This window comes from Syzygium oleosum, unplaced genomic scaffold (genome assembly GCF_021117445.2).
Source record: "Syzygium oleosum isolate NSW1041296 unplaced genomic scaffold, Sole_v2.1 Sole_v2.05, whole genome shotgun sequence".
Lineage (NCBI taxonomy): Eukaryota > Viridiplantae > Streptophyta > Magnoliopsida > Myrtales > Myrtaceae > Syzygium > Syzygium oleosum.
In genome coordinates, this window is record NW_026607489.1 from 15,378,345 (window position 1) to 15,397,126 (window position 18,782).

General features: G+C 39.6%; 2 protein-coding genes across 2 annotated transcripts; both read right to left on the bottom strand.

Moving 5' to 3' along the window:
* Positions 1-3,720: 3,720 nt before the first annotated feature.
* On the bottom strand, positions 3,721-5,254 carry LOC115664035 (gibberellin 2-beta-dioxygenase 8-like). Its single transcript, XM_030585982.2, has 2 exons — positions 4,919-5,254; positions 3,721-4,256 (listed from the first exon to the last, which is right to left on the bottom strand). The coding sequence occupies exons 1-2, from the start codon at positions 5,234-5,236 to the stop codon at positions 4,023-4,025; spliced, it is 552 nt and encodes a 183-aa protein (XP_030441842.2). The 5' UTR covers positions 5,237-5,254; the 3' UTR covers positions 3,721-4,022.
* Positions 5,255-8,067: 2,813 nt separating this feature from the next.
* LOC130138233 (gibberellin 2-beta-dioxygenase 8-like) lies at positions 8,068-8,789 on the bottom strand. Its single transcript, XM_056311676.1, has one exon. It carries the CDS (start codon positions 8,787-8,789, stop codon positions 8,121-8,123), a length of 669 nt encoding a protein of 222 aa, XP_056167651.1. The 3' UTR covers positions 8,068-8,120.
* Positions 8,790-18,782: the final 9,993 nt, after the last annotated feature.

An 18,782-nucleotide genomic window follows, 5' to 3' on the forward strand; every position in this document is an offset into this window, starting at 1 on the left:
CTTCGCTCCTACAGTTTCCATCTCGGCTCGTGGGCCTGAAGAGCCCGGGACCTCCCTGATGGGCCGGGCCGGGATGATTTCGGCCCGATTCGGGAGAAAATGGGCCGCGCTCGACTTCGAAGCTTCGCTACGCCAGATAGGCCCCGCGGCAAAATATCGGCGGAGAAGATTCATCAACAACCTGAGGACCAATATAAACTTGGAATCTGACCAAAAATAAAATAAAAATAAAAAAAATTGGACAAAAAATAAGAAAATTAAACCCTACAGAGTTCGAGATAAGGGACGGGCTCGAGCATGGGACACGACGTTGCGAGTTCAACCCCCTCTGTCTGCAAAATGTTACCAATTCCTCGTGGTCCAACTTCCCAGGTTATGTAAAAAAAAAAAAACCTTCCCGGGTGAAAACCGTGACTTAATATGGGCCATGGGTTAGCAGGAGTTCATGAATCCCAGGAAATCAGATGGGCGAAGCTTGAATCATCACCCCATCATGAGAAATTTTTTTTTTGACTGGTGCTTAATTAGCAAGGGAAAATTTAGTTTCCATTAAAAATAATGTATTCGTTATAAAATGAAATTTTAGTTTTTCGCTCCTATATTATTTTTATTTGTGGGATAATTACCAAAAAAAGTCTTAAAAATATTCGCAAGATGTCAATTTAGTTAATAAATTTTCAATTTAAAACCAAAACTTTTATGACCTTTTAGTTTAGACCTAAACTTTTTCACGATTTATCAATATAATTCTTTTGGTGAATGTTGGTCGGCACGTGAACATCAGCCGTGGCACCACCGACGTTGATATGAACAATTTTTTGAATTTTTGGAATCTTTTATAAATTTTATAAATCTTTCTCTTTTTTTTTCCCTTCTTCCTCCGTCAATCACCTTGGCCAGCAACGCTCGACCTTGCCAGCCTTGCCTGAAGCTGGCGAGGTTGACCCTTGCCAACCTTTGGAGAGGGACCTCGCCGGCCCTCGCTTGTGGTCGGTTGCCGATCATCGCTAAGGCCTAGCAACCGATGGAGAAAGAAGGAAAAAAAATGCAAAAAAATTGTTCACATCAACGCCAACTAGACCTCGTAGAAAGGCCGGTATCTATGTCGGCGATTACCGATCAAAATTGGCCGGAATGACTACATTGGCAAATCGTCAAAGGAATTAGGACTCAATTAGTCAAATTAAAAGGTTTATGACTCAATTAGCATCCAAAGAATAGGTTTATAACTTTTTTTTTTCTTATTTTCCCTCTTATTTGCAGTTGAAATCTACAAGGCCCAAAACAAAACGAGTATATATCAGAGTGTAAAGGTTCTGTGCAACTTCCTAATCGGATTCTTGGTCGTGATTTACCCTTTGAATCGATGTTTCACATACCAAATGACCTAGTCCAGAACTTCCACTCTAAGAAAAACATGGCCAAATTCCGTGATGGATTCGTTTTTCCCTCCAGATCTTCTTCATCAACCTCATCCTCCAGATCTCTCTTTTGTTTGCAAGTCAGAAAGTCCTACGTCTGTCTGTATACATTCACATGAGTGTTGTCCCCAAAGGCCGTAATAAAGCTGATTGATCCGTGCGTTCGATGATGATGTCTAGAGGGAGAAAGAGTTCAACGCAAGGACGTTATTGGTCTACACATGCCTCGGATCCAGACCCCACTCCAGAGAAACCTTATCTGAAGCTCAATGGCAAGCACAATAATGAACTCAAATCTCCGAGTACTACAAAAGAAAACGAACCTTGTCCTTGTGCACAATCTGTCAACCGCAGGGGCTTGCCGAGCAGTTGGAAGCATGCTGGATGACGAGCAAGTACCGAGTGTTTCAGCCTCAGATGTCCATTCACGGTTCCACCACAGAAGGACTGACTCATTACGCCTCTTGGGCCTCCACCTTTCAAAAACAAGAAACGCCTTTCGGAAAAACAAAAGGCCGCTTTCCCTGAAGAATATATTATTACCCAACTGCTACGCTCGATTCGCTATTTCAAGCTGATTACACATCGAAACAGCTTGTTCCGTGTAAGACCTCCGGAGAACATTCGCTTTTCAACTCCACGTTTAATTTGTAAGACTGTGATTGAATCTGCCCCGCGGTACAACGTTCATATTATATGTTATTCAAGAGACATTTTGGCTTTTAGGGCATATATAGTTGTGAGGGAAAATTCCAAAAATGGGCCCAAAGTGGAGTCATTTTCTCAAATAAGGGCTTGAAGTGGACATTGCCTCAAATAAGGGCCCGAAGTGCCCTCATTTTCTTAAATAAGGGCATGGAGTGACTATTGTCTCAAATAAGGACATGACCTCACCGGCCAAAGGGTATTTTCGTCTTTTACTTTTATTATTTTTTTCTTTTTTTTTTTCCTTTTCCTCTTCTTCTTCTTTTCCTCTCTTCCCTCCGTTGGCCATCGCCGGGGCCGGCAGAGGTCACTGGCCTTAGGCAGAGGTCACCCTTGCCTGGGCAGGCAAGGGTCGCCCTCGCCAGCGTCGGGCGAGGGCTGCCCTCGCCTGGGTTAGCGAGGGTCGCCCTCGCCGACGTTGGTGAGGGCCGCCCTCGCCTGGGTTGGCCTCGCCCAGGCCAAACCAGGCGAGGCAACCCTGGCCCGACGCCGGCGAGGGAGGCGACTAGGAGGGAAGAAGAAAAAAGGAAAAAGGAAAAAGAAAAAGGAAAAGAAAAGGAAAGTAAAATAAAAATAAAAATAAAAATATTTACTTATATTTTTTTTTATTAAAATACCCCTTATCCAACAATGGAACAGTCACCAGGCCAAAGGTCCTTATTTGAAACGATTGGCCACTTCAGGCTTTTATTTGAGACAATATCAACTTCAGGCCATTATTTGAGAAAATGACTTCATTTCGGGTCCCTTTTTGGAATTTTCCCTAGTTACGAAGAATATGTTGTCCTGGGGACCCTGAAAGAGATAAAGTGTGTACGACGACAAAGGTGGTTGGATGGAGATAGGGTTTTGTCTGCAAGATACTGGGCAAAATCTATCTAAAACTTGGAGGGGACTCTTCTTCCTCTCACGCTATTATTGCAGTCTTTTCGTCATCCACTTCAGGTCCTGCCATGCATGCAAAATCAAGTTCATGGCATAATGAAGGGATAGTACTAAGGGATACAGACTTCTCCTTTTCTTTTTGTTTCTGTGAAAAAATACTCCATGCATCTTTGGCGTGATATAGATCATTGTTTTCTCTCTTTCTCGTTTTCTTCTATGGTGACTTGGGATTGTTGGTAAGTTATCAACTCAACTTATCCCCTCATGTATAGGCACATGTAGTAAGGATTTACTCGAATGGTATACCAAATTGGTTGAATGACGTGACAGACTGCAAGTTAGTATTTACAGATTGAGCCATAGAACGAAAATGCTCGCGAAGTTTTTGGGACTCTCTCATCGGATATCGAATTCATTGTTATCGAAGAATTTATTTACAAGTACCATTGTACGCTTAAAGTCTTGATTAGTCATAATAATTTTTTTTGCAAAGTAAACACGGCCAAAGTCTAGGTAATCTCTAAAATGTGAGGCTGTTTGAACACGAAGACGTGAGGATCAAACCTGTATAAATGCGCGAGAGAGAGAGAGAGAGAGAGAGAGAGAGAGAGAGAGAGTCGCGTTTGTGCTCTATCAGGCGCCATCATCCATGAGAGAAGAGGACAAAGGCAGTTCACAGCACAATGAAAAGGTACCAATTGGAGTGCAGTCCAATCCCTCATACCTTACCGACTCCAAAGAGAACAAAGCGAAGAAAAGATGGCATGCGTCGTCTCTCCATGTAAACTGGAAGAGAGGTACAAGATTCGATCAACAAAGAACGAGAACCACCAACTTCCCTGACCCCAACTCATGTAAATACACACAGCAACAAACAAAGTTCTATTTGACATAGGGAGAGAGGGCATGTGAGCCTGAACTCGCAAGCAAAATTACCACAAAATTACCACCCATATGCACACATTTATATATGTATATAATAATATACATTTAGAGTGGTGTAGTATACTTTCACTGAATTAGGAACCGAGAGAGGCCGACTTTGTCACCTGTGGCCTGAACATCCCTGTGAACTTGCGCTGTGTATTCTTCGAAGCTAAAGCTTCTATACAGGGCTGGCTTGAGGGGGCTTTCGATCAAAGTGTGGATGGAGGGGCAATAGAAAAACGCCATTGAGAACCTTTCCACTTCTTGGCTGGCCATCACTCGGTGCTTCACGCTCTTGTAAATGCCGTTGCTCCAAGCCTGCACTTACAGGAAAACTTCATATGCTGATCAATGAAAACCAAATAGTTTAACTCTCAATGCCATTGTTACGAGAGACTTCCATTTTTGTAAACCCCGGGCATGATCTTGAATATAGGGTATCGTTGAAAGGTTAGGCCTAGTCACTTGAGAATTTTGCAATTCTTGTTATAAACTCGAGAAAACAGAGCAGCTTTGAGATTCTGAGAGCCATTTTCACGGGAGTCTTCTACGAACTACCAAAGTTTAGCCCATTTCACCACTAGGAAATGACCTAGTGATTGGGATGGGAGGGTGGGTGACCAAGCTCGCCAAATACGGATGGAGATCCTCTACATATTTCATTATAGAGTCTTAACCTAATGTCACACTTTCACTGCATATAATTACGAAAAAGTGATGACTACTTCTCATCAAAAATGCTACAAAACCAGCCTAAGCACACAAATTGGGACAGATTAAAGGGATGGATAATCGCACAACGTCCGGGGTAGAGTCGGAAGTACCGTTGTGCCTAGAGATTGTTCCTAGCTACAGAAACCCCGCGTTCATCCATATAATGTGTGTGTGTGAAATATGAGCTTCTCAAAAGATGATTATACAGAACAGTCCATTCTAAAGGGGAAGCATATGCGTATGCACTTGGAATGACCTATACTTGCCTCAAATAAGTCGCCAACGTTGACGAGGAGAGCATTTGGGTTAGGGTTAACACTGACCCATCTCTCGCCTTCCATCAGCTGCAACCCTCCAACCTTATCTTGACACAAGAACGTGAGGAAATCAGTGTCCGTGTGAGGCATCAATCCAAAGACTTGGGAAGCGAGTGGGCATGGAGGGTATCTGTTCATCCGAAGGAAGCAAGTACTCGACGTGCAATTCGCTTCAAAGTAATTGGTGCCTTTGACGCCCAAACCCTCGGCTAGAATTTCAGCGATCAATGCTGCAAGATTAGCAACAGTCATCCCGTAGGTCTCCATGGCGACTCTGAAGGAGAGAAAGCATCGTACATCTTTTAGCGAGCATCAAACGGTGATGTAATAAACAGGACCTATCGGTCATAACACAAAACAATATAGCTTTGTTTGCAAGGACCAAGTACTTACATCTGTTTCCTTTACATCTTGATATATAATTGACTGATTTAATGAAACGGACTTTGTGCAAATGTTCCTTTTTTCGCCATTATAACAATCTGTGAAGCCGAAGAGATTGGATTTTCCATTTGTATATGCAAATGTTGATAGCGTAGATCTAATCTTGAATCTCATGGACTAAGGGTGATGCTTGGCCCCTCCATACCAACTTGAAATCAGGGAAGATAGTCCTCCTGATGTTTCCTGTAACCCCGACTAATATATTAGCAACCTTACTGTTGCCACCCATGTATCTATTGTTGCTGCTTTTGCTGGCCTTCCTCTGTGTGGCCATGTGGTTGTAATTGACAACGGTTAAGTTTCAAAAGTGCAAGTGGTCTGGTTTAGCAAGGGCCAAAAGGATAAGTGTCGCCCCATTGGTGCTCTACTAATTAGCCTGTTAAAACTAAACATTGCTAAACTTTTAGTTTCATTTTGGTATGAATTGTGGGATACGATCGACCTGTATGTTTGTTGATGAGTCTAATTTGATGCTAAAGTGTTCTTCTAATACTAATGCCACAAAGCATAATGACATGATAACATGGCTCTTGTCAACTTACATAATTACTAAAAACAAAAAAACTTACATAATTACTACAAGCATGATTCACTTTCTCCTAGTCAATAAGACTAATATCGTCATGTGCATGGACCAAAGTACGTGTTCCGCATAAATTATGATCACATCACATAGTGAATGATATAAACACATCACGAAATAGTCTTTTTTTCCCAACTAGGAGTGTGCGGACTGAAGCATGTGCTCTTCGTGTGATTAGGATCATAACAAAAGATGACAGTAAACTGAAGTTAATCAAACAGTTTCCCTTTCTCTGGCAAATGGTGATTATGCTAAGATCTGCTCTGCCTGATTTGTTCCTTCCCCTTTTAGTCTTTGACACATATGGTGCCAGAAATAATTGGCAAGAGACTTTCTAGCGATAGACCCACGTGAAGAACACCGTCCGTGGCGTGATATTCATGTGATGCAGTGATGAGTTTTGAAAGAGAACAAAAGAAGTGGAGGGCAAGAAAAGTACAAAAACTTTCAGGTGGTATTTGCATGGAGGTTCCACATTTGTATGTTCGGACAAGGATGGGTCTCTTGTCTTTTAAAAAAAAATGGTGGTGCGTCCGAGACCTTTACACCGTCGGATCGAAAAGCAAAAGATCGCAACCATCCAAACCAACATTTATTGAACGGTTGGGATCTGTCGGCGTAAAAATATTAGGGTTCGGCCTTTTTGAGGACTACCCAATCCACCCGTACATAGCATGTAAATTGGGAAAGTGCCCCCCACAATGCTTTTGGATTTCCTGACAAGGAAAAAGGAAAAGACGTGCGCGTGCACATCACAAAAAGACGTTTGGGCACAAAAAAGAGAGAGGGCAGCTTTTGAAATTCTGAAATAGACTTGATTGACCCCAATACTTCAGTGTTCACGTACTTTAGCATCTTAATTTATCAAGTCGGGTGTGCTCTCCACCCCCATTATTCGTCAACATTGTTGGACATGAAAAAATGATACAAATAATTTATCAACTTTGATTCAACGTATAATATAGTCCTGAACTTTTAATTTGTTCAGTGTAATCTCCGAACTGTAGCCAAATGTGTAATGTAATACCTGAACTTTCAATTTAATTTAATGTGATCCCTGAATTTTTTGTACATGTTCAATTTAGTTTCTGAACTCTATCAAAATATTTGATGTTATCTCTAAACTAAAATTAATGAAAGAATAATATTGAACATTTTCATATTATTCAAGGACTAAGTTGAATAAGTACCAAAAGTCCAGAGACTACATTGAACAAATTAAAAGTTTAAGGACTACATTGCACATTGAACTAAAGTTCAGGGCCATATTAAATAAATTAAAAGTTCAATGACCATATTGCATATTAAGCCAAAGTTTAGGAATCATTTGTGTCATTATCCCTTGGACATGATATCATAATTCAAAAGGAAATCAACTCGACTCAAACTATTTCTCAGTCACCACAATCATGACGGAACACCTATATCGTCCACATATTTTTCAAGTGATGGTTCCCCGTCCTATTTTCACACCTTGCATTTAACGTCTCCTCTCCGAAATTAGCTCTCTGCATTTCTAATGATATCGATATACAAAATTCGATTTAGATTTTGAAATATTGAAATTAATCATCCGCATGGATATCTTTAATTAAATCCATGGTGGTGCAAATAGATAATTCCACGAGTAGCTAGGTCAACCTTTTCTGTTTGGCCACTACAACTTACTGTAAGGGTTAATTACATTAATTTTTTTTATCTATGTATTCTTGTTGATAAATATTTCCATTCCTACGTTGTTGGGACTTTCTTAAACGTGAAATGGACTACAAGACGCGACTCTGCTATTCGATATAAATAACTAAATATATTGACGAAATAATAATTATGTTTAAACGGAATAATAAGATATTTCATTATTGCTTTTTAAATACATCTCCTTTTCTATTTAACCTTCGAAATTCATCTCATCTAATTTTAAATTTCAAAGAAGGCATTATCAGTCCGCACAGGACTTTATGTGTAATTTTATATTTAAATACCCCGATTTCTGTATATAGCTATAATTTTGTGGGACCACAACTATTCTAAACTTTTAAACTATTAGATGAAGGCGTGGTTTAATATTTAATTATTCTAACAATAGCCATAGAAAGTCGCTCTACGAAGAAAAGGAAGATTAACTCATTGTGTGTCTAAAACAGATATTCCATACCTGAAATTGTCATTCCCTTTCATTCTTGAGATGTTTGCAAAAGGTATATGGAAGGCTTCAGACCAAGGAAGCTGCTTCAAGCAAGTGGCCCGCGGGTTTCCCCAACGGTAACTCTTGGTCGGCGATGACGACGACGACAAATTCAAGAAACTGAGCTCAGCTTTCTTCTGAAATGGCAATCTGAAGAGCTTTGTCTGCTCATGCTTCATGCTCTCCAATATCTCTGCGGGGAACCCATGATTCACTATTTGAAAGAAACCCCATTTTCGTGCAGCTTCCACAATGTTCCGCCTGCACTTTGCTCTCACAACTGATGACCCTCGAGTTTGTAGATGGCTCAGGTCAATGAGAGGTAACTCACAGTGCTCAATAAGCATGGGTTGTGGTGGTGGTTGTCGATCACCATTTTCATCATCTAATTTGTCAGATTTGTTCTGCAAAAGGGTCTTATAGTTCTCCTGAAATGGTGGTTCAAAATCCATGATGACGGTTTCTTCTTTTTCCTGGAGCTTCAATACATAATCAACGACCCAGATCGTCCTTCTAATTAGCTTTGTCTTGCTTCTTAGTTGGAGCATTCCACTTGTCACTTCATAAATGCAGTCTCCCTGTTTCCTAATTTCACGTACCAAACCCATGATTGATATATGTCATCAGTCTTTAGAGCTGGATTCTTCCAAAACTTGCTCTTATCTTATCATCAATACATAAAGTTCCACACAAAAATACATTCTTCTCTCTCTCTCTCTCTCTCCCTCTCTCTCTCTCTCTCAGAGAAATATGATTTTCCTTGGTTCATAATTTTCTTTAGTTCCCGAGGCTTATCATACCAACCGATATCAACGCAAGCATGGAAATTCTTTATTGATAACTCATCTAGCTGTAACATGAAAAACTACTACCCAGTCAAAACCCAGGAAAACATAAGCTCCATTTCTGAGGGCTCGATCCGTGTGCTTTTTACCCGCGATTTTAAGTCTATACTACGCGCTGAAAGAAACATAGATGTGCTTCATGTAAATACTCGTCATTGAGTTTTTAACAGTTATTTCATTTGCTGTTGCAAGGAAAAACAAAAGTTCAAACTCCATTCAGTGAAGATTTAATTTGATGGAAAAAAACTGTTTCCTTTTTGTGTTTGAGTTTCACCAATTTGTTGAATTTCTCTCATATTTCTACACAGTTTATCACAGAAAGGCAGGCAAACACAAGGAAAGAGACTCCACAAAGAGATTTAATTCTCTAGCCTAAAGTCTTCCTGCCACGGATTATAGTATCATATAAGGCTACTTTCACTAATCTAAAAAATTCATGATTAAGCAGTATCCAAGGGGGTTCGTAGAGAGTGAATTCACTTCTAAGGAGGTTGATAAGTTAGATGGGTTATATCAGAAACATGGGTCGTGGAGAGACTTCACAAGCGGTGTTGAATAGGTGATAATATTGAATTATGCGATTATTAATTTTAGAGTAGTTACTCTAATACACATTGCCATTAATTTGACAATGGATATATTCTACCATGGTTTTACAAATTCTCCTTGGGTTGCTAAGATGTTCCAGTTTCGCACACATCTAATTTTCCAAAAGATCACCTGTAAACTGAAAAAAAATAAAAAGTTTCACATCAATTAGTATGTGTTTTCTAAAGAATAGATTTCTGCAGGCATAGTATTTCAGTGACTTTCATCTGATGTGTACGGCATCAATCAGAATCTAATTATGTGATTAGTGGAACTGAGATTATCAATGATTAGTTCTAAAGTTTGCACCCTCCGTTAAAGGAGATCCTAGACTTTCCATGAATGTTTGGAGAGCATAGGCACTGTTTGAGACAGGTGGTTCTTTTGGGGATTACAAGTAACCAGATCATATAATTCGCCACCATATTTTAGAGGCGTGATTTTTTCAATATATACTGAAGTATGGAAACAAATGAGAGGCAAATAAAATTGATGAAACATAATAGGTTTGGTTAGGCAACAAATAGATACACATTGCTTTTTCAGAAGAATAAAAAAACTAACGATGCATTAACTGTGTTGAGTTCTGCACTGGGAGCATAGTCATTGTTCATTCATCAATATGTGCGTATTCATGTCATATTTAGTTCTTTCCCTTCTCTTTTTTTTTTTTTTTCAAATTGCATTTAGAATATCTCAGAGCAGATAACGATCACTAAAAGGCTAGGAGAACAAACAAGAATGCAAGTAAAGAATATAACTGTATTTTTATTTGTATAGGTATGTATTGACGATCTTATTTTCTTGCTTGTCAAAGGAAAAAAAAAAAGAAAAAAACTAATTAATTAGAAAAGAAACTCCTGAGTTTTCTAAAATCATTATCCACTGCATTGTCTCAAATGTGCCATGCAACTACAAAAGAACTGGGCCATGAGAAATCAGTAAGAAAACCTGAAGAGAATTTAGGATTTTTCTCGTTGCATATGGAAAACAGTTTTTTCACATGGATTTACTAATGATGAGCATATAACTAAAGAAGTACAAGCGGGTAAATCAACTAAATTGATTTATACAGATATCGTCATATGACACATGTAGAAGTACCTATTGTCCAAGACTATATATTAATTGAGATCCGCAAATTAACAACTTAAAACTAGAGAGAGAGAGAGAGAGAGAGAGAGAGAGAGAGAGAGAGAGAGAGAGAGAGAGAGAGAGAGATGTTCTTGTGAGAGTAATACAAACTGTTTGATTACCTATGTCATTAAGGCAAAGAAGGGCTGTTCTTCACTAAATTCTGTTGTGTGCCGTTATTGTTCTCCAAGTACTGAAGTGCACCATTCGCAATTAAAGAAGCCCAAAGAGTAGCTCTCACTTTCCTGTGAACTTAAGCCACTAACCAGAATGTGAAGGAGATAAAAGAAAAGGGTGCATTTTTCCCTTCGCAACCATTTTGTGAGAGGAAGCTCTGTGACTAGTGAGTTAGCATCTCTAGATGATTCAGAGAAGACTAGGGTTTTGGGACTTGAAGGGAAGAGAGAGAGGGAGAAGGAGAGGGAGAGAGAGAGAGGGAGAGGGAGAGAGAGAGATATTCAGACATGTATACATAAGGCTTTAAGTTGGCCATTCTCTTTCATTTCCAAAGGCTAATCATATAAATAGGGTTTGGGATGAGAGTTGTGGATTAAGAATCTATGGCTGAAGCAGAGAACACGCGTTTAAAGATGGCAACAGGTGATTATATATGGTGGTGGAGGAAGGTGGAGGTCGTGGACTTTGAGAAGATATTGGGATTTTATTGCAAAAAGGTAAAGTCTTGAAGAGGGTGTCCCATAACTATCTTTTTCTCCATCGTTTCTGTAAATTAATTATTAAAGTCTTCACACCACGTTTCGTCTTATTTGAGTGACCTGCGTAGTATCTTAAGCTTACGAAGAATATACTTCGTCCGAGTCTCTGCTCTCCATGTATTCCGATCAATTAGTAGTTACCCACGTTCCAATAGAGAGTTCTGAAAATAACTAATTTTTTATTGAAGGCGACTCTTGAAGAACGAAGAGATGGAACTCCTCGTCTTACTTTACTTAGCTCCTTGTTTCTACATGAAAATATAGAGCTACTGTACAAATTGTGTTGCTCTTGAGAGCCAAATATACCATCTGATCACTGATGATCTAAATGAGTAAGGTGAGTATTGATTGCATAGATCAATTTTATACTCAAAACTGGTTCAACATATACTCTTTACTCCACCGGAGAGCTGGCCTCCTTTTAACTATTAGAATTTCTTTGGGAAATTATCACATCACAATGAGTAAATAACATTAGACCCATGAATAAAACAAAATCAAATAGTGAACAACGAAATGATGCAGTATTGACTGTAGAGATTGTTAAATGAAAGTTCAGAAAAAAATTGCCAAAGATGTCAAAACAACGAAGTTTGAGGGAAACTATGAGCATGGACATGACTCCATCTAGATCAAAGGTCACACAGCCTATCTAAGTTAGAGTACATCCACTGCTATGGGATCTCTCTCCTAATCCAATCCCTCCAAAACCTCTTTGGCCAAAACCAAAACCATCTAATATTGTTTACAAGCTAATTTCTCGTCAAATCCGCATACCAAATGCTCTTGGTTGAGAGGTAATTGCATGGGCTTTTCAGAAAAAAAAATTGCTTATTTGACTTTAACCTAGTTTTAGTGCTGAAGCCATCCTGTATTTAATGTCATAGCATGGCTATTGTGATCCTGAGGTAAAATTAATATGTGATACTTTAGGGTAATAGGTTTTAGGGTGGATCAGTTCCCACATTAGAACCTGGAATCAGACCATGTAGGGTCGATTCCCAATTTGTCGAACCAGGAATTGGTCCATTTGAATCAAATCGACCGGTCCAGTCCGATTCCAGGGTTGGCCCTGGAATTGGTGATTTCTTTGTCTTCTTTTTTTGGTTTCTTCAATTCCCTACAAGTGGGAGTTTTACAGCATTAAAAGAAAAATATAATTTACTGATTAGGGTGTGTCTAAAGATAAATAAATAAATAAAAGAAATCTTTGCCAGTCTGTCGATCCAGTCTAAACGGTCCGGTCTAGGTGGTGTGGTACCTTATTTGGAACTGGGAAAACCGATCTCCTCGGAACCAACCATAACTGGCTAGTTTGGTTTAGCTCGATCTAGTTCCTAGGTTGGACCAAGACTGATGTACACCCTTGTTATACTTGTAATTCGAATTTGTAGTTTTGAGTTGGTGATAGATAAGATTCAATCTCTCTTAATCCCTCAATCATAGGAGATTTGAGAAGGTTGAGATATTCTTGTACACTGTGTATATGGAGCTTGATGTCAATAAAATCCTTACTTATCCGAGTTCAATTATTTATGCCATTTTCATGACATTCAGAGCTAGAGATCCCGAATGTAAATCTTTTAATATTCCTTATTTGCCTCTCCATATATATATTTACATGCTTTAGTCTTAAGTCAAAGTCCAATCTATTGGAGAATATTAAAACATTAATATTAAACCCTTGTGTTCCCACAAAATTTTACATTCTCAAATCGGGAGATTGAATCTATTTACCCTACTTGCTTGGTAATATGGATTGCCCAAGGAAGTTTCGATTGGTCATTTGATTGTCCTAAATCCGCAATCTTAGAAATAAGGAGTTCAAATGTTTGAACGAATCGCGGTTCGGATAGCCATAAATTTATCTAAAGATCATTCTTTCCTATATATAATCCATGAGTATTTGGGTGATTTATTAGTTGGGGAAACTATTTGACTAATCCTAAATCTATTGAACGGATGCTAGTTCAATCCCAAAGTTTTCAATTTTTCAAATTTTATGATAAATGAATATATTTTCCATAAAAGTCATTTTCAAGATAAATAGTAATTTTCATTTGTTTGATGGTTTAGGGAAAGTGACTTCCTTCTTGTCAGCAGCAGAAGTCGTTTTCCCCTTATTTAAGTTTGTTGTTTTCAGTCCACAAAATACTTTTTCCGTAGATCGATTAGTTTTCCATCATCCAAAGACCGAAAAATCGGAAAACAATTTCCCCTCATACAAATGATCCTTAGTTTATACATATTTCCCCTCGACGTTAGAAAAATACCCCTTATCTAAGCTTGTTGTTTTCAGTCCATGAAAGATCCTCGGTCATCTTATCTTACTCCCCTCGATCAATAACATTGATGCATCTTGTTTCACACCAGCTTTTCGTGTGGGTATTTTTCTAAAGTCGAGTAAAAATAAATTTTGGTCAACTTATTGTTTCATAGAGAAATTACTATTCAACTTTTTCTCTCTTTTTTCCTCTTCCTTTGAAAAAAAAAAATAAACAATTGGTTTGGCCGGCAAGACATAGTAGTTTCGTAAATTTCGTCGTAGCCTTTTTTAATTTCTGGAAAATGCAAATATCTATTTTTTTTCGCTGACTGACGAGTAATCCTCTAATAATGACCGGTCATGTTTGGATTGGTTTTTAAAATTAAAGATTACTTATTAAGCTTTTGCATCAAAATAGTGTGTGTATATATATATTAAAAAACAATGTTATGTGATTACAAATGACTTTAAATGGCTATATGTCTAAGTTTGTTGAAGATTCAAGATGTATAACAATAAGTAAAAATCACCAAAAGTGCAAATAAAAGGAATAAAAGCCGCTCTACGTACACCACAAATGTTTTTTTTTCTTGAGCAATAAAAAAGAATAATTTTGCAAAGTAAAAAAAAACAATTGACACGTTCTTTCTCGACAAGCAATAGAAAGAAACAATAGTGGACGTGACTCGTGAATTCGGTTTGAAGGCTAGCATTACATTTTGAATTGGCATGTCGGCCGTCCACCAATTCATGAAACTGTCAATTTTCCAAACATTGGGGGTGTATTATCCTTCTTTTGATTGATTGAAACTTTTGAAAGCCAAGGTGGAAAAGGCTAGCATCCTTATTTACATTTATATAAAAACAAAACGTACTTTCTTACTTTTCCTGACAAAATTGAAAATACTATTTTGCATTTTATAGAATAGTGAAAAGAAAAAATGCAACTCTGCGTATCAATATTTGCATATCGTGAAAGTTTTAGGTGTTTCGGGCTAAAAAGAAGAAGAAGAAGAAGTCAAATTGCGCTATAGTAAGTTTTAGATTAAGGCTCCGTTCGTTTGGCGGAAAATATTCTCCTTTTGGAAAATATTTTCCCGGAAGTCATTTTCCTGGAAAATGTTTTCCCATAACATAATTTTCCGGTGTTCGGCGACCAATATGAAAAAGTTTCGGAAAATATTTTTCACCGGCGACCGGCTGCGCCGGCCAGTGGCGGCGGCCGGTGCCAGGCGACGGCACGGCCGCGATGGCGGCGGGCGGCGGCGGCGGCCGGTGACCGGCAGCGTGGGCGGCGGCGGCCGCGGCGGCGTGCCGATGCCGGTGGCGACCGGCGGCGGCGGGCGACCGGCGGCCAACGGTGGTGACCGGCGATCAACTTCCTCTCCCACGGAAAATATTTTCCCTCCCATGGGCAATTTTGCCTTCAATTTGGGGGACAATAATTTCCTCTTTGTGAAAAGAGGAAATCATTTTCCTCAAAATAATGAAGGATTTGGGGGTGGGGAAGGAAAATGTTTTCCCACGGAAAATATTTTCCGGAAAAATATTTTTCCGCTAACGAACACAGCCTAAGAGTGCGTTTGTTTCATTTAAAACTTTTTGATAAAGGAAAATATTTTCAATGGAAATCATTTTGAAGAAAGATGATTGGTTTTTATTTGTTTGGTGGTTAGGAGAAAGTGATAAAGTGATTTCCTCCTTGCGAGAAGGGAAATGATTTTCTCTAGGGGTGTGTAAAGGAACCGGGAACCGCCCAGAACCGGCAGTTCCCATGGGGATCGGTCTGCTTCCCGGTTCCAATTTACATGAAGCAGTGAATGCCGGTTCAGCTCCCGGTTCTAAGTGTGAAACCATTCACCAGCCCATCTGGACTGGACTAGACCGGTATATAAATATATATTTTTTTAAAAATTCAGTTCACTGACATATAACGTGTTTGATAGAATGCCTCTAAGAATACTAATTTACTAGGTTTCGAAGAAGTTACTTGCGTTACATCATTGTTCATGAGAGTCTTAGGCTCATTTAATTTGTTAGCTTAAATGAGAGCCTCTTGAGACTTGCAGCAGGTCGTGCATAAGCTTGAAAAGTTGTAGAGGGCAAGAAAAGATCAATATAACAAGCTTCTTTTTCATATCACAAATACAACATAAACATGAGACAAGGGAATGTGAAGAATAGCCCACATGGGTTGGAAGAACTAGAACAAGCAAAGCAAGCAAATTTTTCCCTTTTCTTCATCTCCGATTCTTTCTCTCCCTCTCACTCTGCACATGTCTTTCATTCTTGCTATGCATCACCATGTAGTGAACACAACCCACCAAGATGCTTTCCTCCATGAGCCATGGGATTTAGATTGACCCATTTTTTGATTTATCTAGAGAAGCTTGGTGGGACCGGTTTCATGGACCCACTTGGGAAATGAACCGGCTGGTCCAATTCAGTTCCTGGGTGGGTCCATGGCATCAACGGGCGGTTTCCAGTTCTCAATTTTCAGAACCAGTCCTTAGTGGGTGATTCTCGATTCCAGGATGGGAATCGCCCCTCCGGACCATGCTCACCTCTAGTTTTTCTCCAATCGATATTTATTGTTTTTAGTCTATGGAAAACGTTATCCATAACCTTAAGTGAAATACAAGAAGGAAGAATCTATCCGGACGGACCTCGAAAAGTAACATGGCTCTTGTTATGCCCGCGTAAATGAGAATATAACTATTATAGTTCTCTCCAAAGATAGAACTTTATGCAATTTGGATCTGGTGCTTAAGATGAATCAATTTGATGCCCAGCCCGACTCGTGTGCTAACTCAGCTGACCCATGTTGGTGAGTCTCTTACTAAAAGAAAGCGATTCCATCAACAGTGTAGCGTGATGGTTAGGAAGAACCGCACCAGTTAGTAGGTTTCTAACTCAACATACACCCTGACAAGGCAAAAGTGAAGGCAATTTAGGTTTAATCTGTTTGGACCTTGATACATGCGCTTCCATCAGGTGAAAACCGGGGTGTTGAAGCCTCTAAATATCTAGCTCGGGGGGTTACATGGAAACTGAGTTGGATGCTTCCCTTTCGCTCTGCTTTGATTTCAAACCCTAACTTTGTTAATCCATTCTTATAGAATCTTGTTGATGATGGTAGGACGATAATGTCGGCTGTTTCTCGAACCCTTTGTTTTGTTGAATGTTATGGCGTATGAAGCTTTAGGTTTATCTCAACTTCCTTCAAATTGAGAATACTTGTCTCTACACATTCATACCATTGCTTGAGGACCACCAAGGCATTCAAGAGGAGCCCAAGGCACGAAAAGCTTGATCCCATCACAAACGACGCTAACCCAGAATCACAAATTCAGCTCTAGATCATTTCATACTGATATCGATGCATTCGACCTCCGAAAGTCATCTTCTTTCTTGAATGTTAGCCAATGCTTTAAACGTGAAAGATAAAAGTCGAGTGAGTAAAATCTCTCGCGAGTGTACTCATCCAAGGGCAAACTTGAAGGTCGGCAGAGATCATTTGTTCACTATCGGTACTGATTATCAACTGTGCGTTGGTACCCTGTGGGATTGCATGTCATCCTTGAGAAAGGACTTCACATGATGATGACATAAAGCGAAAGGGACAGGGCCGTGGGATTGGGTCACGCAGTCCACTTGAAGACTCAGTGATCCCTGTCTCTTGCAAAACCAAAGTGAAAACCAGTCATCAGTAGGTCACTGCAATCTCATTTTTCGTCCTGACTAGTGAGCTTGTGATCGACAAGCCATGATGATTTAAGCAACAACCAACCTTAATGGCCGCGACGATGAAGAGATCGTTCACTAAATGATGTCATTCATTCTCACATTCAATCAAGATGGATCTAGACTCTAAGGGGCACGTTCAGACGTGTGCAGATAGAGAGTGTCCGTGGAGGCACTGGAAATAATGGGGTGTGTTGAAGTTAGCTTTATGACAGAATAAGGATGTCAAAAGATGCTGAATTGTGTCTTCCACGAGCTAACCATCGTTTCGAGGAATCGAACCACCAAGCGTAAGATTGTCTTTATGGTCAATTCCACGATGTACAATTGTTTCTTCATGATTATGGTGTCTTTATTGCTCCACTCTGAAAGGGACGTGCTCAACATATGTTAATGGAAAACATTAGGGTTTTAATTAGCGTAAGAAAATCCAAGTTCAAGGATGTATAACGCAGCTTTTTTATGTGGGGTAAAATGAAATATCCCGTAAAATTAGGAACCCAATCATCAAGAGTGTTGCCTAGTGATTCATGGGGTCATGTTGTATCCAGTGAGATCACAAATTTGAGTCACGTCGTGAACAAACATTTGACCGGCTTGTACCTTGGAAATTTGCTACTTCATATGGAGAGACTTTCCGACTTCTAGCACGCCGGTAAGTCCGTCGTGATGGGCTCATGCACCTATGAGTAGGCTGAATAGTTATAACTAAATCCGAATATTCCGCAACAGATGTTAGATCCTTAACAGCTAGTTGCACATCCCTCCCCCATCCTTTCCATCCGTAAAAAAGAAAAATTAGGAATCCAAACGAAACAAAGAGTACCGTGATTTAAAAGCCAATAATTGATTCGATACGGGGGAAGGATTGTGTCCTCTACCTTGATGGAAAACATGGACGTGCAAGGGGAACTTGACGTTAATCGCAAATTGAATGAGGTAGGTTTGCCTTTATAGGGTTTGGCACGGTAAGATTCGACAGCTTAAAGATGAACCCACCAAATCAAATTCCATCAAAGTTGCTCAAACAAAAGTTTGATTTTCCTTTCGGCCTACTACGGCCGATTCCATTTCCATTCTAAAAGGGCATCACTGATTGACCCCCTTCACATGCCAAATAGATCCGTAATGATGTCGGCAACCAGAAGAAGTGCACCACTCGATCGCGCCACCGATTGGTTCAAAGTCAAGGGACTCAAAGCTCCCTTGTTTGGGCCAATTCAACGGCTCTCATCGGTCCTCATGTCGCGATGTCCAGTCGTTTCGAGTTAGTGCTGCGCACCTCACGTCGTTTTCGCTGAGACCCAC